The 22,502-nt window shown below is 32.6% G+C and overlaps 1 protein-coding gene across 2 annotated transcripts in view; it reads right to left on the reverse strand.

The window, feature by feature from the left end:
- LOC106113810 (dipeptidase 1) overlaps positions 1 to 19,833 on the reverse strand; it is a 28,403-nt gene extending 8,570 nt beyond the window's left edge. The window contains exons 1-4 of one of the 2 annotated variants that reach the window (XM_013306803.1): positions 19,692 to 19,833; positions 5,537 to 5,590; positions 2,244 to 2,385; positions 1,781 to 1,937 (exon numbers count right to left, since the gene is read on the reverse strand). In XM_013306803.1, coding sequence (XP_013162257.1) covers positions 1,781 to 1,937; positions 2,244 to 2,385; positions 5,537 to 5,590; positions 19,692 to 19,728 — 390 coding nt within the window. In that variant the 5' untranslated portion in view covers positions 19,729 to 19,833. Of the gene's footprint in view, positions 1 to 1,780; positions 1,938 to 2,243; positions 2,386 to 3,186; positions 3,322 to 5,536; positions 5,591 to 19,691 lie in introns of those variants that run through there. The other variant, XM_013306804.1, reaches the window with a different exon arrangement.
- Between the last annotated feature and the right edge of the window lie 2,669 nt (positions 19,834 to 22,502).

A 22,502-nucleotide genomic window follows, 5' to 3' on the forward strand; every position in this document is an offset into this window, starting at 1 on the left:
TCGAGCACTAGACGCGGAATTGCTTACACTTGACGCGTATCTTCTGTGTGGTTGTGGTATTTCACCGCACGTACAGGCTAATTCGTGCAACAGATTATACTGTGAGTTTTAGCTCTGTCAGTAAAATGGGTGGAATTTTCCAAATGAAAAAGATTAATGTGACCACATTTAGAAACAAACAAACTGTGACATTCCAACATAGTGAAAACCACACATTGATTTTTTCCGCGAAAATACAAAAAGTGAGCATTTTAACGTGTTTCATTTTAATCATTTTAAAAACGATGCAAATTTTCTAAATGATGGTTCGATGAAAAAAACATGCAGCAAAATGAAAAGTAACATTTTGCCAGACATTTCAATTATCGAACTTCGTAATTGGTTTGTTTTTTGTACATTTTCAGTTCCAGAAACATTCTGTGTACGCAACATAAGTGTAAATGTGTGAGTTTTTTTAAAGAGAATAGGGGAGGAGGGTTGTGAGAGTTTAGGTAGTCGAAAAACCTGTATGCATGCAACATTTAATTAACGCATAAAATCTCCGTTGCATGCAAATGAGAGTTCCAGCTTTTATACAACACTTGATTTATCACGTTTTAATTTCAGAGGCAATCGTTGATCAACATATATTTAATTATGTAAAAGATGAAATATTTTAAATTGATACAAAATATTAAAAACATTTCATAAAATTAAGTTTTATTCGATAGATCTTTTTCGTTTTTTTATCTTTTTAAACATAACGGTAAAAGAAAATTAATTTATAAAGATATTTTATTGTTTGAAGCATGTTTGCAAGGTTTTCATCGATCACTAAAATTTACGTGAGATTTGTTTAATTGATTCAAAGTGTCGACACGATTCAATGTAAAATAATTGAAATGTTTGATTTAGGTAAAGTTATAGCACGAGGAAAGATGTTTCATTCCTAATCTAGAATTGTAACACGAAGTGATAATTTAAATAATGAAATATTTAACACATCAATGGTTGGTAATCGATAGAAAATTCAATATTTTACTGTTAATCTACTGTTAACCATATACCCACAAACCCTAAAGTAAAGTTTTGATTTCAATCTAATGTAAAAATATACGTAATAAATCTTTAATAAACGATAAGATTGTGAAAAATAATATGAGTAATATAGAACAGTAAAGACTTTATATAAGTTTGTTTAATTTCATGTGCAGAATGTAGATTAAAAAATGTTTAGTCAGGTGACTACTGGTCTAGGTGTAATATCAACAGAAAGCTATCAGCGCCACACCGAGTCGACACAGAGCGAGGTAAAAACGGCTGGTTGAAATAACTATCCTCCCGTGACCTGAATAAGTCTTGTGGCACGGCTTCCAACTTTCGACGCTTTTGTCTCCGGTTTTCCTCTTTTTATTTTCCTTACAGACACGCGTATATTTACGGTCGCAGCGGTTCCTTTGTACTGATGAAAATCCTTGTCTGTTGGTCGTTTGTTTGGTTTTTCTACTTTTAGTTACTAGATGTATGTGAATGTGGATACATTCTGGTACACAAATTAATTAATTAAATTGTGCAAATAAACATACGTTATAATAAATCGATAGTAAATAATAATAGTTATTTAAAAACGTTGTTTGAATTTTTAAAAAAATATGAAGGAACTTGTTTACTAAAATCGTCGCCTGTGACTATAAAAAATGTACGGCATGGATGTAATTTGTATATTGATAAGCCGGTTTTTTTTTCATAAACGGGCTCAGTTAAAGGCAATAGCTACTTAATGTTAAAATAAAAATCTTACTTGAGCTCCAACCATGCCCCTCCTCAGTCTGGGTAGATCAGTATGAGAGTACTTGGATTTGGACCAGGGCTCGACGACGGTCAGGTCAGTGTCCAGTTCGAACTCGTTGATCTGGTTGCGAAGAAACTTGCGGATGTTCCAGGGCAGATCGTTATGGCTAAAGAAAAAGTCAACTCTTATAATCTGATTGACGGAAAGCTTGATTTTGTTATTCTTAGGTACAAGAGTTCCATCAAGTGATCGTGAACGCGGCCTAATTGTATTTTGCCTAGGCAAATTGTAAAACGTCGGCGTTCGGAAAAATATTAGTGGCTGCAAGCCCGCAATTCATTAAAAAGACATCTTAGTGTCAAAAATAAAACACTTCAGTTCGTGAATCGTTACCTTAAATAAGTAATTTGCAAATAAAGCGCTTTTAACGCTCCAGTGACATTTATAAAGTAGAACTTCCAGAGATACAGACCCGTCGGTAAGCGGTACCTCCTCCAGGATTTGCTTGGCGATATCAAGACGCTCGCGGTCGTAGGAGGCAGCGGCCACTACCGCGGTCACGGCCAGCAGCACGCACGCCACCGCGCGTCGCTCGCAGCGGTTCACCATTCTTACTGCAACATAACATATTTTTTGGTAATGTTGCCGTCGAGTATGCTTATTTCCTAACTTAATTACTTCGCAAACTTGAAATAGTAAGTACGTGTTAAGATATAACTTTTAAGAAGACATTTTTATATTCGATTCAAAGTAATAGCGTATTTATTCTTTGAATGTACATATGTTGTGTTTAATTTTTCTTTCCATTAAATAATTGAAAATAATTAAAATAACTGAAATTAATACATACATAGAGAGAGCCGAAGTACGCTTATTACAAATTGTACTATATTGTAAAATCGCCGGCACGAAAGTAGAACCGAGACGACGACGACTGCGCAGGTACACTTGAGTGAAAAAATATTTTATAATAATGTATCGTTCATTGATTTTGCATAATTGGGTTTATTTATAAATTAGTTTGCTCTACTCTGTAAAACTCTACATTATGGTGAATTTTACATTTGCTTTGTTAGCTTCCGAGGGGAATTAAAACTACTTTAGCATGCGATTAACATTATATCGTTCTTACATATTTTGAATGTTGATAAAGACTATTTAAGAGATGTTAAGTTGGATATTACTTGAGTCGTGTGGAGCTTGCGCTTTAGTAAGTTTCGGGTACTTAAATCATTTTTCGCGTAGGTTCTACTTACGTGCCGATTATTATACAACAAGGCTTTTAACCACAAAATACTTCTAGTTGAACCGTTTTTAGTACGTTCTTTATTTATTAAAGAATAAAGATAAAAAATAACAGGGGTATAAGATAAGGATTGTAAATAAGTATTAAAAGATAATATTTTCGTACTTACAAAAAGGATCCTCATTGCTATTAAGCTCAATACAGAAGTGATTATTTACAAAACATGTTTGCTCATTTTTTAAGTTTTATCATGATACATTTTAAAAAATAAACAGGATATTTTGAAGTGGGAAATAATCCATCTTAAGATGACAGATGTGACGTTAAACGTTGATTCCTGTTGATGTCACACGTAAAAATGATAACGTCCCTTTCATCTTATAAAATATTTTTTACGTCTTATTTTGAACGCGCATTATTAGGTGTCAAATCAAAAGTGCGTAACCGTGTCTCTGTAAGCAATCTTGAAATTGTCTTTCAGATATTTAGAAGCAGCTCGATGAGTTATAGAAATTGAAAATATACGAGTACATTGTTGAACATCGCAGTTTTGTTATTGTTTCTTTAGTTTCAAACTATAACAGTTTCATATGAAAGTTGAAGTAAATGTTTTCTAAAGACATTCAACATTTAACAGACAACGCAAACTGCACAACGACATTAGTTCCGATAATATTATAATATTATACCTTATCGGCGTTACTAACGATTATGGTTAAATTACTTATAGGAAAATACTCCTTATGCGCGCTCTATTAGTGATGTAATTGAATCTTTGATGAGCTCAAAGCTAACTGGAATTTGATTATATTTACCGATATAGAACCTCTTCTAGGTTAGGAATACTATAATACTTAAATATTCATTCATATTAAGAGATATTCCTCTTCTTTGAAGGATTATCGTTAAGACCAAGAAGAATAAAGATATTATATTGTTAACAAAGTTTAAGCGCTTTGATTTACATTTTAATAATGAATGTACAGTAAAGATACCCCGAAATATGTCAAAATATTCGCGGCTTTGATCTTTCGTGCTTGTTTTTAGCGACAATGTAGGTTGGAAATCATTTCTGCTGCCGAATTAACGTGTTTCTGTGAGCGTTACATAGCGGGTTATTAAAAACTCTATTCTGGTTTTCAAATTTTTGGTGTTTTGAGTTGGGATTATAATACTCTAAAATGGTAATATGCAAGCAATATTGAACTTTTTAAACAACAACATTCTGAAGCGATCCACTCGTTTATGGCTTCGTAAGCTTTAGTAAAATCTGCAAATTCTATATTTCAATAGGTAGTGGTAGCTTGTATAATCTCTCCATCTTTTCCCTCAGAAATTTTCCGCTACTGAAATAGAATGAGACGTATTTTACAAATAGCTCTTGAAGATTGTGAACTCGATAGTATCATTGCTTACATCTGCTATCTTTCAAATGGTCGTCTCAAAGCGTCGCATCGATTTCGCGGAAAATTTAAAGGCGGCTCACACTCCGAGCAGTTCGCTTCGTGTCGCTTGTAACGCCCCCACATTTTACCTTGTGTCTGTCGACAATTTTGCTAGCAATCGGTTTTCTACGGACATATTTTTTGCACATATTGTGCACTACTATTATACATTTAAGGCTCTCTCGTCTCTTTTCATATTTATTTAGGTTTTCAATAAATACATCGTGCAATTTTGCTGATTTGTATTTAGTTCAATTATACTCTAGATTTCTTGTCTCTGTTTTGTCTAAGAGTGTGAAGGGGATGGCAATATTTATTAATGTAGAGTCATTGGAGTTGTACAGTTAGGAATCTATAAAATGATCTCAGCTGCTAAGTTGAATAATTGTCAATAAGTTATTCATAAGAATTGACTCAATATTAATTGTTCACAATTACAGTTGTTTTTTTTTATTCGAGAGAATGTTTTTTATCACAGTCGATGTAAAAATATTTTAAAACTGCTACAGCATTTTATTCAGGTAAATTCCAAATAAAAAGGAAACATTATAAATAAATATGATCAACTCATTATCAAATAATCTTATATTTATTTGTTAATACCAAACGTCACGCTGATTGAAATGTTTTGCAAGTGACATTAATTGGAATATCGTAATCCAGCGCTGACTGTAATTGGCTTATTTCGCCTCAACGATATCGAGTATGCTGTTAAAATAACGGGAAAGGCTAATTGGAAACTCGATACAGGAGAATTGTGAATCTGGATTTACTTACAACATTTTAATATTCCATATTTAATATTTGATCTCATAGTTCAGTGAAGTTCAATTGCGGAGCAAACGAACAACCTACCCGCGTCGGAGAATTAATTTGTTCAGTTTGAAAAACGGAATGAGCGTTTAAGAGTATATGAAAATGTAAACGAATAAGTGTGTAGCGTACAAAAACAAATTCATCGTTACATTGCCTATTTATTAGTTAGTTTAGTTTAATAAGCCGTTATTATTAGAATATTTCTACTGGTTAACACTATTGAGATAAAAAAAGGTTCAAAGATACCAAGGTACATACCTGCAGTCACAAAATTAGGCAGTTTGATAGTTAAACGCCAAAAAGGCGTACCACCTGAAACAAAAAGCAAACGAATGTTAGCCATAGTCAAACAAATATATATGGCACGATGACAGAGGCGCTGCTGCTGTAACGCGGTTAGTTCTGTCAGAAAATATGAAAAACCAACACGGATATAACAAAAGACATAAAGAAAAATCGAACCTTGTGATACTATTTTTAATATTGTTAGTGAGCTGTCAGAATTTAGTTTGTCGAGTCAAGTACTGGTATATCACCCCCCAACGTTAATGTACACAATCGATACGTATTACAGTATCTGCAGTGGAAGCCAACACTGAAATGTACATCGAATAAGAAGTTACATAAAACTTCTACCTTTTTTATCCTGTTTAAGCACAAACAAGAACAGGAGCGGCCATTAATTACGTGTGCTGTTTTTATTCCATTTTGCACCCCGACACACCCCCGGCGAGATTTAGTGAGATTTGATGGGACACCCTCCCCCTAACATGAGATCACACTGTACTTTTTACAGCTTTAAATTTATTATTTTAGGTTAATACAAAATATGCCGTCCACCTTGGTTTAATTTATACTTTAAGTTACACGATATACATAAATTGACTTTTGTATTTTATGTGATAACTATTTGAGGTTATCTCTATTTTTTTTGTATTTTATACAAGTTTTTCGCTAGTAAAAAAGGTAAGACTGGATGTTATGCATAGTCATGTACGTCGCATCTACCGTGTAATATTCGCCGCTGTCGCTGAGTATTCTAATGAATATTCAATTCGTTCCATCATAGCTACGAAGATTCTATAGCGAGACACCCCTTGCTACACTTTAACCAACGCGTTCACTATAAATATTTACATAAGATTATAGTGTTCATTTGTCATAACGAAGTCATTATGTAGTACTGTCGAATTTTGAAGAAGAAGAAGAGAAATCTACATTACATTATCACATTTACAATAAGGTTCATTTTGTTACACCACTTTTTGCAGAAAGTTGTCTGTGTTATTCTCTCTCTTTTCTTCTATTTATTTCTCACGATGGTATAATAATATTATCATATATCAAATAGTTCACATAAACCAATCTTTACTTTACTATTTATTAAAAACAATATTAACCATTGAGTTAAAATTGAGCCTTCAACAAACACGTTCAATACGAGATTATTCTCGCACGTTTCCAACAATATGTTGTTAAAGGATTGTCGAAACTGTTAGACATGGGTCAGTTGTTTAATGAACTACTCTGTATTTTGTTTCCATGCAGCTTGCGTACTTCGTTAACTTGAATAACACTCTACTGTTTCAATTATTTTGTGCAAACCTACAATAATATGCAGTAGAGTGAAACAATTTATGTAAAAATTAACAGACATCGTTATAAATGAATTGAAAAGTTGACTATACTTATAAAGTTAGTCCGATGCACTAACTAGTTTCCAATAGCGAATCCAGCCCATTAATCATTCACCCATTTGAAGGACGCAGCTGAAATTTACAGCCTGTATTTATTTCTAATTAGTTAAATGTTAGTTTCGAATTGTATTCATAGCAACACGAGACGACATTTATGAATAAAGAATTTCGTCGAAAACAGACAAAATGGTGCAAAAATAGAACGTAGTGACTATGAATTACCCTACATTGTGTACGATGTATGATCTTGGCAAAATGTATCGTGCAAAAGGAAGCCGCGAGCTTTGTGAAAATGTCACCCTGCTCCTTTTTGTGCTTTAAATTTGGCAGAGAAATGCAACAAAATGGAACATTAATTTTTCACATTAAAAATAGCTAGCGGAAAACTGTTTTGGGCTCAAAGAATCTCTAGGGTTTAAAAAATGCATTAAAATGATGGATCTGTATATTGGAAATTTAATTCACTTACGTGTCACTCTTTCAGCTATTGTGTTTTGTAAAAGGTTTTCTGGAAAAAATATTTTAAAAAAATGTAAAAGAGAGTATAAAAGTGACACGAGAAAGGATAAATCAGTGTAAAGCTCGTGGTCATCTTTTGTGAAAACGTAACAGCAATATCTAAGAGAATTTACCAAACTCTACCTACATAATAATTTTATACTTTTTAATTAATGTTGCTTAAGTATAATTACAGTTGTTAAACATCAGGGAGACGCGACTTTGTGACGCCTGACGTCAGATTGCCCCGAGTTAAAGTTTGAAAGTTTCCTCTGTTACCGTGGTCATAAAACTCGACGACTTGCACTAACGAAGATTTATAACTGGATAAATTTTTACAAGTTGTGTTTAATATATTAAGTTAAAGTTTACGAAGCGACGTGATGTGACCTATGATTAATAATTTATACCATTGTTTCGATAGTTTTGCTTCACCGATAGCAAAACAATCGTACCTTGGACTTGCATGCTAGCCCTAGCGTTCAGCTTTGCAATCATATTGTAGATGGCAAATTGCATATATTCCTGGAATAGCGAAGTGACAGCTTCCAGTAGACATAATACAATATGTTAAATAACGACAGGACGCAAAGAAAAATGATCGCTTTCTCTTCACACTTCCCCTCCCGATCCTTTAAAAGAATGATGAAACGGAACACGGCTAACATTGTCCAAGAATTCCATGTGAAAGGTATCTTAATTTTGATAGAAAACATTAACAAAATGGTTACTGATGTTACATTGTATTTTGAAGGCTTTTGTGAGATGTATCTTGAATATATATAATACGTCTATTTTCGTAGATTACTACTGTGTCCTATCCCTGGACATCGCATTAAGATACGCATATCGCCTCGCATACGGATCGATACCAATTACTGGTGTTGCTTACACATCAATAACCTTCAATAAACATCGTATTAGTATTACATACTGTAAGAATAAATATTGGTTTTAATTAATTTTCGGTTGCTGTTTTTGTAATAGAATTTTGTGATAAAAAGATTAAGAAGATTTCGCAAAAAAAAAACTTCTGAATTTCTGTACTACAATATAAACTGTGATTCTATGTTATTTAAAAAAATGTGTTATAATATAATTTAGTGCATGGCTTTCGACAGATGAGACACTGTCAAGAACTTTATATGTATTGTTTAATGAGTTGAATGGAAATTTAATTGTTTTTAATGTTTAACTAAATAGGTTAGTGTTAAGTGATTTATGTATATCTGTAGGTAGTTAGAGTCGATTAGTGCCGCATAATGCATCTCATTGTTTTCCTCGTAACAAGGTTGATTAATGAATTGTGGTTACATGAAACACTTTACTGTTTAATGAATCGGTTCCCGTATTGACATAATACATTCAAAGCGAACTAAAACACTAGCATTGTTTTATTTACATAAGTACGTTGTTGTAACTGTTTTGATTTCGAGCCCTATGTTTTAGTGGATACACGATCTATACATTCACATGGGTAATTATAAATCCTTACTAATATTATAAATGCGAATGTTTTGGATAAATGAATGGAACTTTGTTACAAGGCATCTCCATAACGGCTCAATGAATCTTGATAAAATTAGAGAGATGCAGCGCATAGTCTGGTTGACCATGTAGCCTAGCCTACTAATTAAGTTATTTTAAATTCTTTATTTAGTAAAAAGTCGCGGGCGACAACTTGTACGCATATAAATATTCATACAGTATTTGGTCATAAACATCATAATGTCGTTGAGAAATGTGTTTTCAAGTTTGAAAAGGTATAATTTGTATCATAGTAGGAAAGTTGTTTTAAAATCAAACAAAAGATCTCTGAACTTTCAAATTTTGCAACCATATTTAACTACAGGTCGAATTTCGACCGCCTCTTTACTCGGTATAGCTTCTCTTTTCTGAAGCAAGCTAGCGAAAAATTGACTGTGGAAAGTTTTCAAAAAATGTAAATTTAACCTTTTCATCTAGCATCGCAATATTCTATACAACTACCTACGTTTCGTCTTCGGTTAAATTCCTTCCGAATACTTGAACACCTTCAAATAAGTAAATTGTTGGAGATGAACAGAATAGCGAAGCTGAGCCAGACCCTTTTGCCATCATTGTTTCTAAATACCTGTGTTTTGTGTAAGTTTTTTTTTTGGCAATTAAGAACTTTTTTAAATTATAATACTCACATCATATTAAGTAGTTTATTTAACCGTTTAGCTTATGTTTCCAGTATAACAAATAGCATAGATAAATATCAAACCATACGAAACACGAAAAATATAAACAAATATAAAACGGAAGCGAAACATGAATATTGATTTACAATTCAACGATAGTAAAACTATACAAATAAACCCGTTCACTCTGAAATGTCCTAAAGCCACCACAATTTTGTTACTGTACTGTGCTGTCGTAAATTTTGTTAGCTTCTTTCTTTGTTGTATAAAATAAAAGTCAAGTAACTAAAGAAGTATTACTAAAATCGTATAAAGAACGTTCTTGCAATTTAAGTAATATAATTTTGGTATCGTTCCCGGCCCCGGCCTCGGCTTGGTAATTGAACAAGCTGTATTAGTTCGTAGTCGGAGGATGTCTGAGAAGATAATGTTAAACAAAAGAGAAACAGCTAGGAACGGTCTCTTCCGTTGTTTGTATTTTAATCATTATATTATCCTAAGAGCGGGGGAAATTATGAAGTTCTAGTTATTTAATTATGTTCTATAGCTAGTTGCCGCCAGCGAGACCGTTCCCACGGATTAAAAAAGGTTTTAGTATACTAGACCATTTTCTATGTCTATGCCAAATTTTGGCAAGATCAGATCATCTATTGATTTCATCCATCCATCCATCCATCTAAACTTTCGCATTTATAACATTAGTATGATATTCCAAGTATATACGATGTATGTATTTGAGTTGTTGATCAACTTTAAATTTATTTTCATTATTCCTTGAATTCAGTTTGAAGGAATCCTTATCGAACTCGTATACGGCTGAAGTTTTACATTTTTTTTATAACAATACAATTTTACCAAGCGGTGGCTCGGCATTGTGTGGACGGCAAACATTGTCGCGTTGCCGGTGAGCCGACAGTTATTGTTACGTCGAGTGCCTCTCAACACTCTACACCACACTTTGACATAGTTACGAATAAAAACCTTTCATAATTTTTTTTATTTTCAAATCAACCGCAATGTTAAGATTTTTATATCATTTTTGATCGGCCCCAATAATCGATGTGGAACAGTTTTTGCTCTTTTATTATATTTACTTGTTTCGAAAACAGATTAAACTAGAGCCTAGTTATCCAAAATAATCCGATCGAATTTAAGAATTAATTATTGGGTTTGGCCTTAACACACGTACACTGTTAACGGATGAACCACTTCTATTTACCTGTTCAAAGGCTAACTTTAAGAGAAGGAGTTCTCTTCAATAGTTACTTGTTCGCCTTTTCAATGTGCTATCTTATAAACGTCAACATGGGAGTCGGAAGCAAAACTAAGTTACAAACGCCTGAAGCAAAAGCGCAGCAAACGAGGTGACTTGATACCTGGCTATGTTATTTTACAACTAAAATACAACATAAACTATTCTGTTTATACAACGTTATTGGATACAAAAGTATACTGAAATTAGATATTATTTATGAAAGTTAGTAGCAGTAATCGTAGAAGTGTTGTAAAGTAAACTTACATTCAAATATATATGCAATTATAGAGCGTAAAATTAGAAACTTTTCATTACAAGCATAAATATTTGCTTGTCAAAATAGACTAGTGGTAATAAGTAGGTATATTAAAATATGTCCCGTCTATAGAATACTTACATTTTTTTTTCTATGTTTCAGTTAAGCAGATCAATATCATACTATAGAACGCCATTAACAAAACAAAAGAGGACTATATACGAGTATTTTTTTATTAATTTGTAATATCTTCAGCGCAGTTATTTACGTATAATAATTTAATATAAAGTTTATACAAAGACCGATAGATGTATCAAAAAGGATTTAAAAATAATACAACCTTAATATAACTGCTCTTGAATAAGATAAGCTCCTTGAGTCTTTGTCTCGAGCTGCGATCGTTGAATCGTTTCGATTTGAGCTCATAACATTTTAAAGTCGATAGAAAGTTAGTTTTTCTTTACAGTTATTTATTTTATAGTGTGCTATGTTTATCTAACGTCTTACATATCACCTTCCTTATAACTTGGACAGATAATTATGACAAAAATGACGTACAAAAACGCGTGGTGCTACAATAAGCTTATAGATGGTTATTAGAAGAAATTACATCTTTTATTGAAATCCGTAGTCGTCTTGCTTTAGTAATATCTATGACGATATTATAAATATTATGTTTACGTAAGGTCCCTTGAAATCTGTACAATTGTGGAATGCCAACTAATGAAGTAGGAATAAACGGAAATTTGAATTGTGACGTCATCAGTGATAACGAATCTCATTGGCTGGAATAGTTCCAAGCAATTCAACGGAACGCTCCCCATAGTATAGGCGGCACAAAATGCAATGCAAAAATACGTGACCACTCTTCACAACGAGAGAGTCAATAGACACGAGCATGAATACAGTTTCAAGAAGACATAAATAGAATAACACAAAGTACAATATACGTAATTAATCTTTTGTCATATTTTTAATTCGAGATAAAAATTGCTATTAACATTTACGCCTTAATGACATTTTTGTCTTATCTTTTTTTTTCGAAATTAAATCTTATTGATAGAAAAATATTATAATTATATATATGAAAAATGACTGTAAAATGTTCAGCAAATGCTGGTTTACCCATCAAATAAAATATTACCTAGAATCAGTAAACTGAAAAAATATGAGAAGTTCAAATGAACATCAAAAGGAATCAAAGCCTGAGAGTATTTTCTCATAGCGAATAAAACGTCAACTGAGCATTTTTGTACCGGCTCAGAAATGCACCGTACCATTCCAAAACAAACATCATTCCAGCTTTTAATAGACGCTGAGAGATTTTCATCTGTACTTCAGTTCTACCTTCTTGAAGTGATACTTCTTTTGGCACGTTATGAAAAATCGTGGACTATAAAAATTTTAATGAAAACTTAAATACACGTGTCTTATATCATTTATTTCTTAGAAATCGTGAAATAATTTTCTTATAAAGACATTTATATCCCAAGTTTCAAAGCTTATTCCGAAGTCTTTGCATTTCCATTACACCTTTTATAGTTTAATATTAATGTTCAACAAAATAAACTTTTATTGCTTCTGTTATTCAAAGTAGGATAAACTTTGTCTTAAACACTGAGCTATTCGGACAAATAGTTGAAAAGTTCAACGATGAGCGCCTTCAGCAGAGCGCAAGCTTGGCCCGTGGATGAAATAATTGCTTTTTGTCTGAAAAACAATATTCAATTTACTGTAGTAAATATAAACATATCATTTTTAATTAATTGCTCTTTTGTAATCTACAATTTTTTTTATAAATGGTTGCAGCGTTCTTTAAAATTAAGTTTTTTTGGGAAGAAATTCTCGGTCTGAACCGAAACCGTTTTCAGACCGAATGAATAATGAAGGAGAAATGGTTTAAATCAGACATAGACCGAATATTGTAGGTGTCGGGAAAGGCTTTGGCAAAGCAGAGGAAAAACGAATGTTGAGAACATGTACATGGCTGAGCTTTCATTGGCGTACGGGGAAATACCATTCAAAGTTACCAGTTTATTCTTTAAGGAAATTATAAATTGACCACCGACTTTTTAACTTTAAATAAAATGTTGCCACTGCTTTCTGATTTAATGGTGATAGAAATTGTATTTAATTTAATTGAATTAAAGTTCATTTTTGGTTATCCGTCGCCAGTATTTTAGGGCCATATTATTGGGAGTGTACGCTGCGATAAAGTTCGCACGGAAATCAATCACACATTCAATCGTAAATTGCCTGTGCCTTGATTGGCATCGGGTTCAAATTCAAAATTTGGCTGATATAAATTTTAACGTTTATTTTCCTTTAAACTTGCTTAAAGACATCTCTTAAAGTCAATATGAATTTAAATACATCAAAATACTCTTTGGCACTTTTATAAAGATGTCTGAATTGTGTTGTAACCTTATAGAAGAGGTTGATATCAAGTGCTATTAGTAAGTTAAATTTTATAATATTGATATTAATAATCAGTTGCAATCTTGCAACAATGTTATAAAAACAATATTCTTAAGGTGGTCACAATAACTTCTTTATGTTCAAGTTTACATCAACGGCACAGCAACACTGCTGAGACATTTTACCACTGAGATTAGAATTCAGAAATTGTTATACAAGTTCTGGTCACAAATCTTTGTCATTACAATCTCTCTGATAAATTAAAAGCAGTTTGAATTTTGGCAAACAGCGATACTCAGCATGACGTAAATTCCAAGCTTCCTTCGCACAAAACAAAGGCATTTGCTATAAAACAAAATCTTAACTGTAGACATTTTCAATCAATATAAATCTTTTGAATTTAATTTTTCTACAAATATTGGGAATATTAAAAAACAAAAAAAATCTAAATTCCTCTTACTTAGTGGAAAGAGCTTTAAAACATAATTTCGTTTCTATTAGATTTTAATTCAAACGTGTTTAGAGCGGCTCTATATTTTTATACTAATTTTTTTCTTTACGAATGACTTCGTTCTTTGCCTTTGAATTTTTAACTTAATAGAAAAAAGGAGACGCGCGAATTAATTATCAGGAAGTGACACAAACGTTCGAGGCGATTGCTCAAAAGAGCATGAAGTTCTTACAGGCCAGTGCTCTCTCGCCTTTTGACACGTCGGGCGTGACACCCAACCTCCCACCACGACTCCCATATGGAAGCGACTAGTCACATATCTTTAATTATTTTGTCCCACGTTAATGTTCAATGATACATTCGAAACACAAAAAGTAGCGTAATGAAATCGATTGCTTGCTTTAACTATCAATCACATTTTGAATATCATATATTCAATGTATTTTATATTGATGTAAAATATGTGAAATTGCCGTATATGCAATACGATAATAATCCGCATCGATAAATCTCGAACCTAAATTGACTTTAATTCGGTAAAGCGTTTGATGAAAGCTTTGAAATAGATGACAAATTCAAACTGAAAATAGATTTAGTGTCGCATTCGGTATCGATATTGGGCCTTCATTAGTGAGGATTACGTAAGAGGTCAACGCTAAGGGTTTGGCTTAGTGATCAAAGACTATGAGTGCGACACTGAAACTTTAGAGAAATTAATTAAAAGGCTCTATAACTTTGAACAAATTTTTATAAATAAATATTTTTAATGAAATTATTAGTCTCTAAATTTGTTTATATAAACAATACAGATAAGTATTTGTTGAAAACAGATGGACTGTTACATTGCGTTTTATCTATATTTGGTATATATTTAGGTAATATTGAATGTGTTCGTAACTTCAATGGCAAAGTTGCCGTTGCTATTTGTATTGACCGCACTCGCTCTTCTAATGAAAGCCGCATATCCGGGATTAATATTAATGGAATAAACAATGTGCCAACTTGTCGTGGAGTTGAGATGTGACCGACGACCCTTCCGCGCTCTATCACACTTTATTAAATAACCTTTTTGATATATTTAATAAAATTACATCTACGTTTGTAATCTCGTTTGCAATGCGTTTTTTGAAACATAAGAAATATTTTTTTGTGCGATATAAATTCAGAATGCTTTTTTTTTTTAGGAATTTTGATTATGTCGCAATAATACTTCCTAGATAACCAGATTAACTTGTATATTCTACAGCAAAACTGTCTCAATGATATAGGCAGTTTAATATTATAGCATATTAAAGCACTACAAGTGGTCTCCAATTATTTTTTTCCTATAAATAATTCAAGAGGCTTTAGTCTTTTTCATATTCATAATAATACAAAGGTTAGCATATGTACACAATGCGTGTACGTCTATTACCAATAATAAGGATTCTTTTCATATCAAACTTCAAAAACATTTTTATTGCTTATCAAGGAGGATTTATTTTTAATGAGGGAGAGAGATGCCTCCCTGAGGGTGCCGCCATTGTGAATATTATATGAGCAAATACGAACTAAACACATACGGGTAAGTACCTGTATAAATACTCAGTGTATATACACGACATGTACAGTCGAGGATATTTATTTCCTACCCAATTCTGTGAAATATCATTTGATGTTCGCCAAGCATTTAAATTATGATGCCATTGTTTTATCGTGACATTTTGCTGTAATTTGATACAAAGTGGGAAGAGTATATAATTCTTTGGCTACACGTAGGTTAGTACTGCGTGTAAAGTGACTCGTGAATACATAACATGTATCAATAACTATTCATATCACTGTCGATTAGACAGCTTACGAAATTGACTTCAATATAGATATTGATTCGTCGACATCGCTTGTGGCGAACATTGGCTTGTGTAACAGATACGAACAATAGTTATAGGATATTGACATTTCTCACAACTATATCCATATATAACAAACAAAACTTAAACCAATTTTTTATAACACCATCTATAATACTCCGAGAAAGAATACTATACAAATGACACGTCATACTTTGAAATCACAGAAAGAAACATAAGTCTGCATACCTACCTACCTATGCGAAAATGGCATCTTATCAGTTTAGTACTACTAGGTATCAAAAATACTTTTGGAATTTACATCGTCTTTTCTTTGACACTTACTAAGATGTTCTGATATTGATATATACATATAAATTATTTCATTCAATGAAAATTAATTGAAATAGAAAATGAACATCATTTATTATGAATAAATATTTATTCCGTCCGACAGTGGAGACATAGCGCAGTGTCAATTATCAAGCTGTGTATATTCTGAGCAACTTACTTTGATCACTATCTTGCGGTATCGCTTTGACGCCGGTATCGAATGCTTTGCTTTCAATGATAAATTGCACCCTCTTCACTTCACTATATCTAGACAATTATTTAACTCTCTTATACATCTATTTAATACATAAAGCAATATATTTATTGCATAGTATTATTAAAATCAGTTCATTCAGTCTTTGGTTTTTATATTTGAAATTTTCAAAATACTTTTATTAACGATTCTAAAACGAATCCCACAGATATTATAACGTCTAGAAATATAAATGTTTAACATACAAGCGGAGCTTGCATTCTTGAATTGAGTTCTTTGTATGCGGTCGCAGACGAGTACGACATGCAGAAATTATCGAGTCTCCGGTCGAAGCAGATTTGAGCACACAATCATAGGTCTGTGAGTTACAACTATATCTATGCAATATAGTAAACAGCTCTTGGCTCTTACAATATAATAATTTTAAATTACATTGAAAACAGAATAAACGTAAATCAAACAGGAATAACATACTTGATTGAATAAATCATCCCTGTCCTTTTCCATAAGAAATGTCAGCTCTGTATATACTAATCGTAGTCGCGTGGCCTAATAAATATACAGACCAAAATATAGCTATTATGAAATATTTCGTTTTTGTAAAAGAATTCGATTAAAAGCTTGCATAGTAGAACGTATAATATAAACTAGATGACATAACATGCCACCTAGGACAAAACAACTCTTGTATTGTGTTTGTGTGAATAGGTTCGGGCGGGTTTCGCGCTTTCAAAATAACAGCGGACGCGAGTTAGCCCGAATCTAAACTAATATTATTAAGGGATAAAGTTTGTTTGTTTATTTGTAGTGTATAAGTTGTGAAACTGTCGAGTGAGTTTAAGTTGTTATTTTACTTTTAGAAAGCTTAAATCACAATAAGAAATAGTGAATTACAGTATTGCATTAATAATAAGATTTTAATCAGAATCCATGATAATTCAGAGCTAGAAAGTAGCACTGAACTTATTTATTCCTGTAGAATCATTCTTTAAAGCGATCCGAGACATATTAAACATGTTACAATAGAACTTGATCAAGCAAAGTTGACAATTTTTTTCAAACTCCTTGAATCCTTCAAGGTTGCGGGAGTGCACTGGATGCGGACGGCACAGGACCGGGCATTGTGGCAATAGATGGGGGAGGCCTACGTTCAACAGTAGACGAATTGGGGCTGAATATGATGATGATGAATCACATTATAAAAGATAGCAGATATTTGATAGAGATTAGTTAGTATGCATTTCTTTTTAATAATACGTCTAAAATAAAAAAAAAGTTACGATAATAACTTAGTACCTGTTAAAAGGTTTATTCTTTCTTAAGAAAATAATTTATGATCTAAATAAATATACCGCCTACGCAGACAAAACCTTACAAGGCGGAGGCATAATTATTGCATTAATGAGAATTGAGTATAACAATCTTCAAATAATGCGGTCTGCGGGTCGCCGCTATAACTCAGAGGCAACGGGGCTTCATAACTATTATAACATAGCTTTATATATATGAAACACAAGCGAGAAAACTATCAAGTTTTTCGTTTATAATATCCAATTTTTTTATGAAGAGAAATAATACCATATCATATTTGAAAGGTCTTCGATTGCAAATGAAGCTGACAGTCCTTTGTTAGATATTCGAAAAAGGTTTTTTATATTTTTGAATTAACTTTATTTGAATAAATATGGTAATTTTGAAAAAATATTTTTGGCTTTGTAATTTACAATATTTTTTTGTACAATGATGAGTTCAATCCGGTTTAGTAGATAATTTTATTGTTATTTAAAACTCGAATATAAGTTGAATTTATGCGCGACATATTGGGCTCAACAAGTAGTGTAATATAAAATGTTTGAAGGTGGATTAGGTGCGGGAGACGTATTTGTTTTCAAAAGTGCATATTCCTCTTACGGGCTGCGGACGGAAAAGAGGGTTTCAAAACGAGGTCATTAGTTTGCAAGTGTGACATGAAATTTACCATGTAAGTAATAGTTATAGCGGTAATACAGAAAATTAAAAGAACATAAATCTTGTAATTATCGGCTTACAATATCTTGTTATACGAGTATATATAACAATTATAAAATAATAAGTCGTGTAATATCAACAACATTGTATAAATATTGATTAACTCTGAACCAATCATTCGTATAAATGATAAATATTATATCGTAAAGTCGTCGGCGACTAGTAGTTATTATTTTTTGTTTTTTTTTTCACTTCTTTATGCCATTATTGCTTGGTATAATTTAAACATTTTAAGAAATTTTACTAAGAAATAAAATTCTATAATAATTTATTTGGCTGTTTAGGAAACGTTTTAGGTTATGTATAAAATTTACGTGTAACAATGTTACCATACTTCTCCAATTCGGCTTGACCCATTTTTTGAAATTTTGAGAATCGGAGTCGCGAGCGATAGCTAGTAATATAAAGATAGATATTGCCAATTGAAGCCTGTAAAATAGCAGGTAGGCTGATAAAATTAAACATGTTTCCGTCAGTCATTAGGAAAATATTTAATTACTAGATAAGACTTAAGTCGTCCCCGAAAATGCTAACAACGGAGATTGAAAGGATGAAAACTTTAGATCCCTTGAAAACAGACCGAATACTATTTAAAATGATATTATTGCAAAGTGACGTCGATATGTGTCAGATCAATAATTAAAAATATAATTGGTTATCGCTGTTTTCGCTAGTTCATGAAAAATATGTTTAGTTTCAAGTTTTCGATAACGAATCAAATACGACAACGTTTTTATATTAAATTGCTTAGAGAAAAAAACTACAATTAAGCTTTTCTACTTGTTCTACAAAGTTGTTTCCAAGTTTTGTAAGTCTCTATTATGAAATAAAAAATACATTAAATGTAGTTAAAGCTTATTTTACACATTATTCTAACGATTATATTTATATTGAAATTGATATTAGATCGTAGTACGTAAGAAACTAAGAAAGTATCAAAGTTTGTTTACTAACGATACAATATGAACCTTCAGCAAAAGTAGATGTTGTTATATAAAAATTCCAAGGATATACTCTCCTAAATATTTTATAAAGACTTGGAACAATCACAATTAAAAACTGTGTATTATTTGCACAAGCATTTCGCAAGGAAAATATAAAATCAATGTTACTTGGCATCCTCAAGACATTCTGTTCCTCGACGAATTTAAATCACACCATTCTCCATTTCTCTTTTAAAAAATTGTATTTATACTCAAAAAATTACAAGTATATTTTTAAAATTAATTATGAATTTTTGTACTTATGAATTATGTGGGAAAAAATTACCTTGCTGGTTGCGTTCGTTGTCGGGAACGGCGGGCATGTGGTCGACGTGTTATCGCCACCGGTTGCGCGCGGGTACTGTGACTGTGCGGTGCGACGCTCGACTGTGCGACCGACGTGCGACTGCGAGCGATCTCCTCTCCTCTGGTCTAGAGTAGTGTAGGCAGCAGGCAGCAGGCAGTGGAAACGCGATGCGCGACGCCGATGCGACGCAAGCCAGGCCGACCGCTACCCGCTCTAGGCGCGCTCCGGGATTTTGACCCGCTAGTGTTGGACTCCCGATAAAAACCTCACATCTGACCTATTTATCGACGATGCTTATCTCCTATTTTATGAATACACAACTTTTATTGTATTTTACAAGATACAAATGAAATCTCTACAATGTAACATTTATTATTTTTACTTGTGAGCTATCCATTTAGTAGGAATTCGATTTAAGTGAACGTGCTTTGAGGATCAACGTTTTACCCGCTTCCTTTATTTAGTTTCTTCAGTTGGCTCAAGGAATGTGGTTCCTGGAAAACATAACGGGAGCTCATCCCTACGGGCGACGCATGCGTGAAAGTCGCCTAAAAGATTGCCGGGTAGACTTACCACGTTGATTGATTCACGAAGTTGTGCGCAGGTTAACTCACCCGGCACGTGCCTTAAGTATCGTATTGCCAACCACAAAAGACCTGCCCGCCCCCCTCGGTCCCTTTAAATCTCGACCAGATGGGGATTCCTGAACAAAAAACAAAGTTCAACATACGCTGGTCTCCTTTATCCGGGGATTTGGTGCGAGCGCGCCATTTGTTTTGAGAATGGAATCGCAACTCGAGCCTCGAACGTTTTAGCGATACACCATGCATACAAATACTAATATCACTTTATTATTTTAACAATTTTATTACAGTTCCAATGAAAATAAGTGGAACACGTTTCATAATTTTATTAAAATATTATTAAATAACAAGATGAACTCATGAAAAATGTATTGGCAATATGTAATAAATGAATATTATACTAGAATATGTTACATACAAATACGATCAAATCGCCAGAAAGAAACAACATATGAAAAAATATATCAGTAATAATCAATGAACTTCTGTATAGAGCCGAGCGTAATGTTCATCACTAAAGCTGTTATAATTTTCATCAGTAAAGTTTATTGCAATTTTTCGTTCAATATAATATTAAATTCTTAAAGGTCTTATTTTAGTTTAAAATAGTGTTTATTCGGACATTGTGAGTACTTGCTGATCATTGTAACGACGCAACAGACTATCGTAAGAGGATTATGTTCAGACGAGGCTTTGATCTGAAACAGGAATCCAATGCTGTTATCTCTCACTCACAGCGTTCCTACAACTAACGTTACACAGAAGGACTAAAAAAGGAACAAACTGTGGAAATTCTCTATTATATTATGAAACCGTCAGCCACCGCTTCTACATATGTATGTATTATCCTTCATCCTATTTTAATTAATCAAAGGCAAATTTTTTGAATGAGTCTCCACATCAACCATTATCAATTAAATAATTAATCTATCTTACTTTGCAGATATATTCGTTTAAAGTTCCAAAAAAACAGTATCCTTAGCAAGAGTGGGCTTTATAAGATTACCATTTTTAGATATATTTGAACAATAGTCTTGGGTGGACTGATAATTACGATGTCGCAAATTGTTAGGCATTTTAAAGTAAAAATTTCAGCATTACTGGCGCACTGCTATTTGTAAAGTATATTTTCATAGAGGAGACCTTACAATTGAAGCGATATGAACTGGAATTTCGGGACACCTTCGTTCTATATGAACCGAGGATTTTGAAAGAGTAAGTAATTGGGGAATGTGATGTCGAAAATAATACTGATACAGGTTAATATTAATGATAGATATAAAAGAAACACCTTCAGAGTAATGATAAAGTTTTATAAAATATTGCCGTAATGTGTACAAGAGAAGGCGTTTCGTCTGGAATACTAAATTATTTTCTTTGATCTCACGATGATGTCTTTTATAAAGTAAATATAAGATGTCCTTTAAACAGAGACACAACATTATTAAATTCTGTATAAACATTAAGTGCCTTGTTTTGTGAATCTTCTTCAGCAAAACAAACCGTTCGGGGTATTTTCATTAACTAATTACTAAGACAGAATTTAACTTAATAAATTATTATTATGAAATAGTTTCAAGTAAATATCAAAATTAATTGTTAACTTGAATATTAGAGGTCATGTCATTGTTTGACCTAGTCAGTATTATCTTTCATAATAATTACAGCACGTATTATTAATTAATAAAGATCAATATTGTATATTATTGTAAAGATACGTCACGATCCATTTAACATCGTAAGCTAATAACAAACGTCCATCCATCATCGCAAAACTACTCTATTTTGTTTCGTACAATCGATATAATACGAATGGATGTATGTATAAATACATACATATGGAGTCTAACACAACAATATGTATCAATACATGCGCCATGGCAGTGGAAACTCACAGTAGCAAGTTAAAGTTAACGCGCGTCTAATCTGACATGTAATTTCTTACCTTCTTCATAGTTATTGACAGTTACCTTTTGGTTAAAACTGTCATACCTTCATTTCCCTTTCAATCAATCCATTGGTAAAACTAGAATTGTAGTTTTCAATATGTAAGTTAATATCCTTGGGGAATATTATTTGATCAGCAGAAGTAGGAAAACGGGATATCCTCAAAGGATAACACGGTAGAAAGTTTCATTACTAAATACTTAAATATTGACTGAAGACCAATCCAAATCAATTCCACCGACTGCACACAAGCATTTGA

This window comes from Papilio xuthus, unplaced genomic scaffold, assembly GCF_000836235.2.
Source record: "Papilio xuthus unplaced genomic scaffold, Pxut_1.1 DF828177.1, whole genome shotgun sequence".
In the NCBI taxonomy this organism is placed as follows: Eukaryota; Metazoa; Arthropoda; class Insecta; order Lepidoptera; family Papilionidae; genus Papilio; species Papilio xuthus.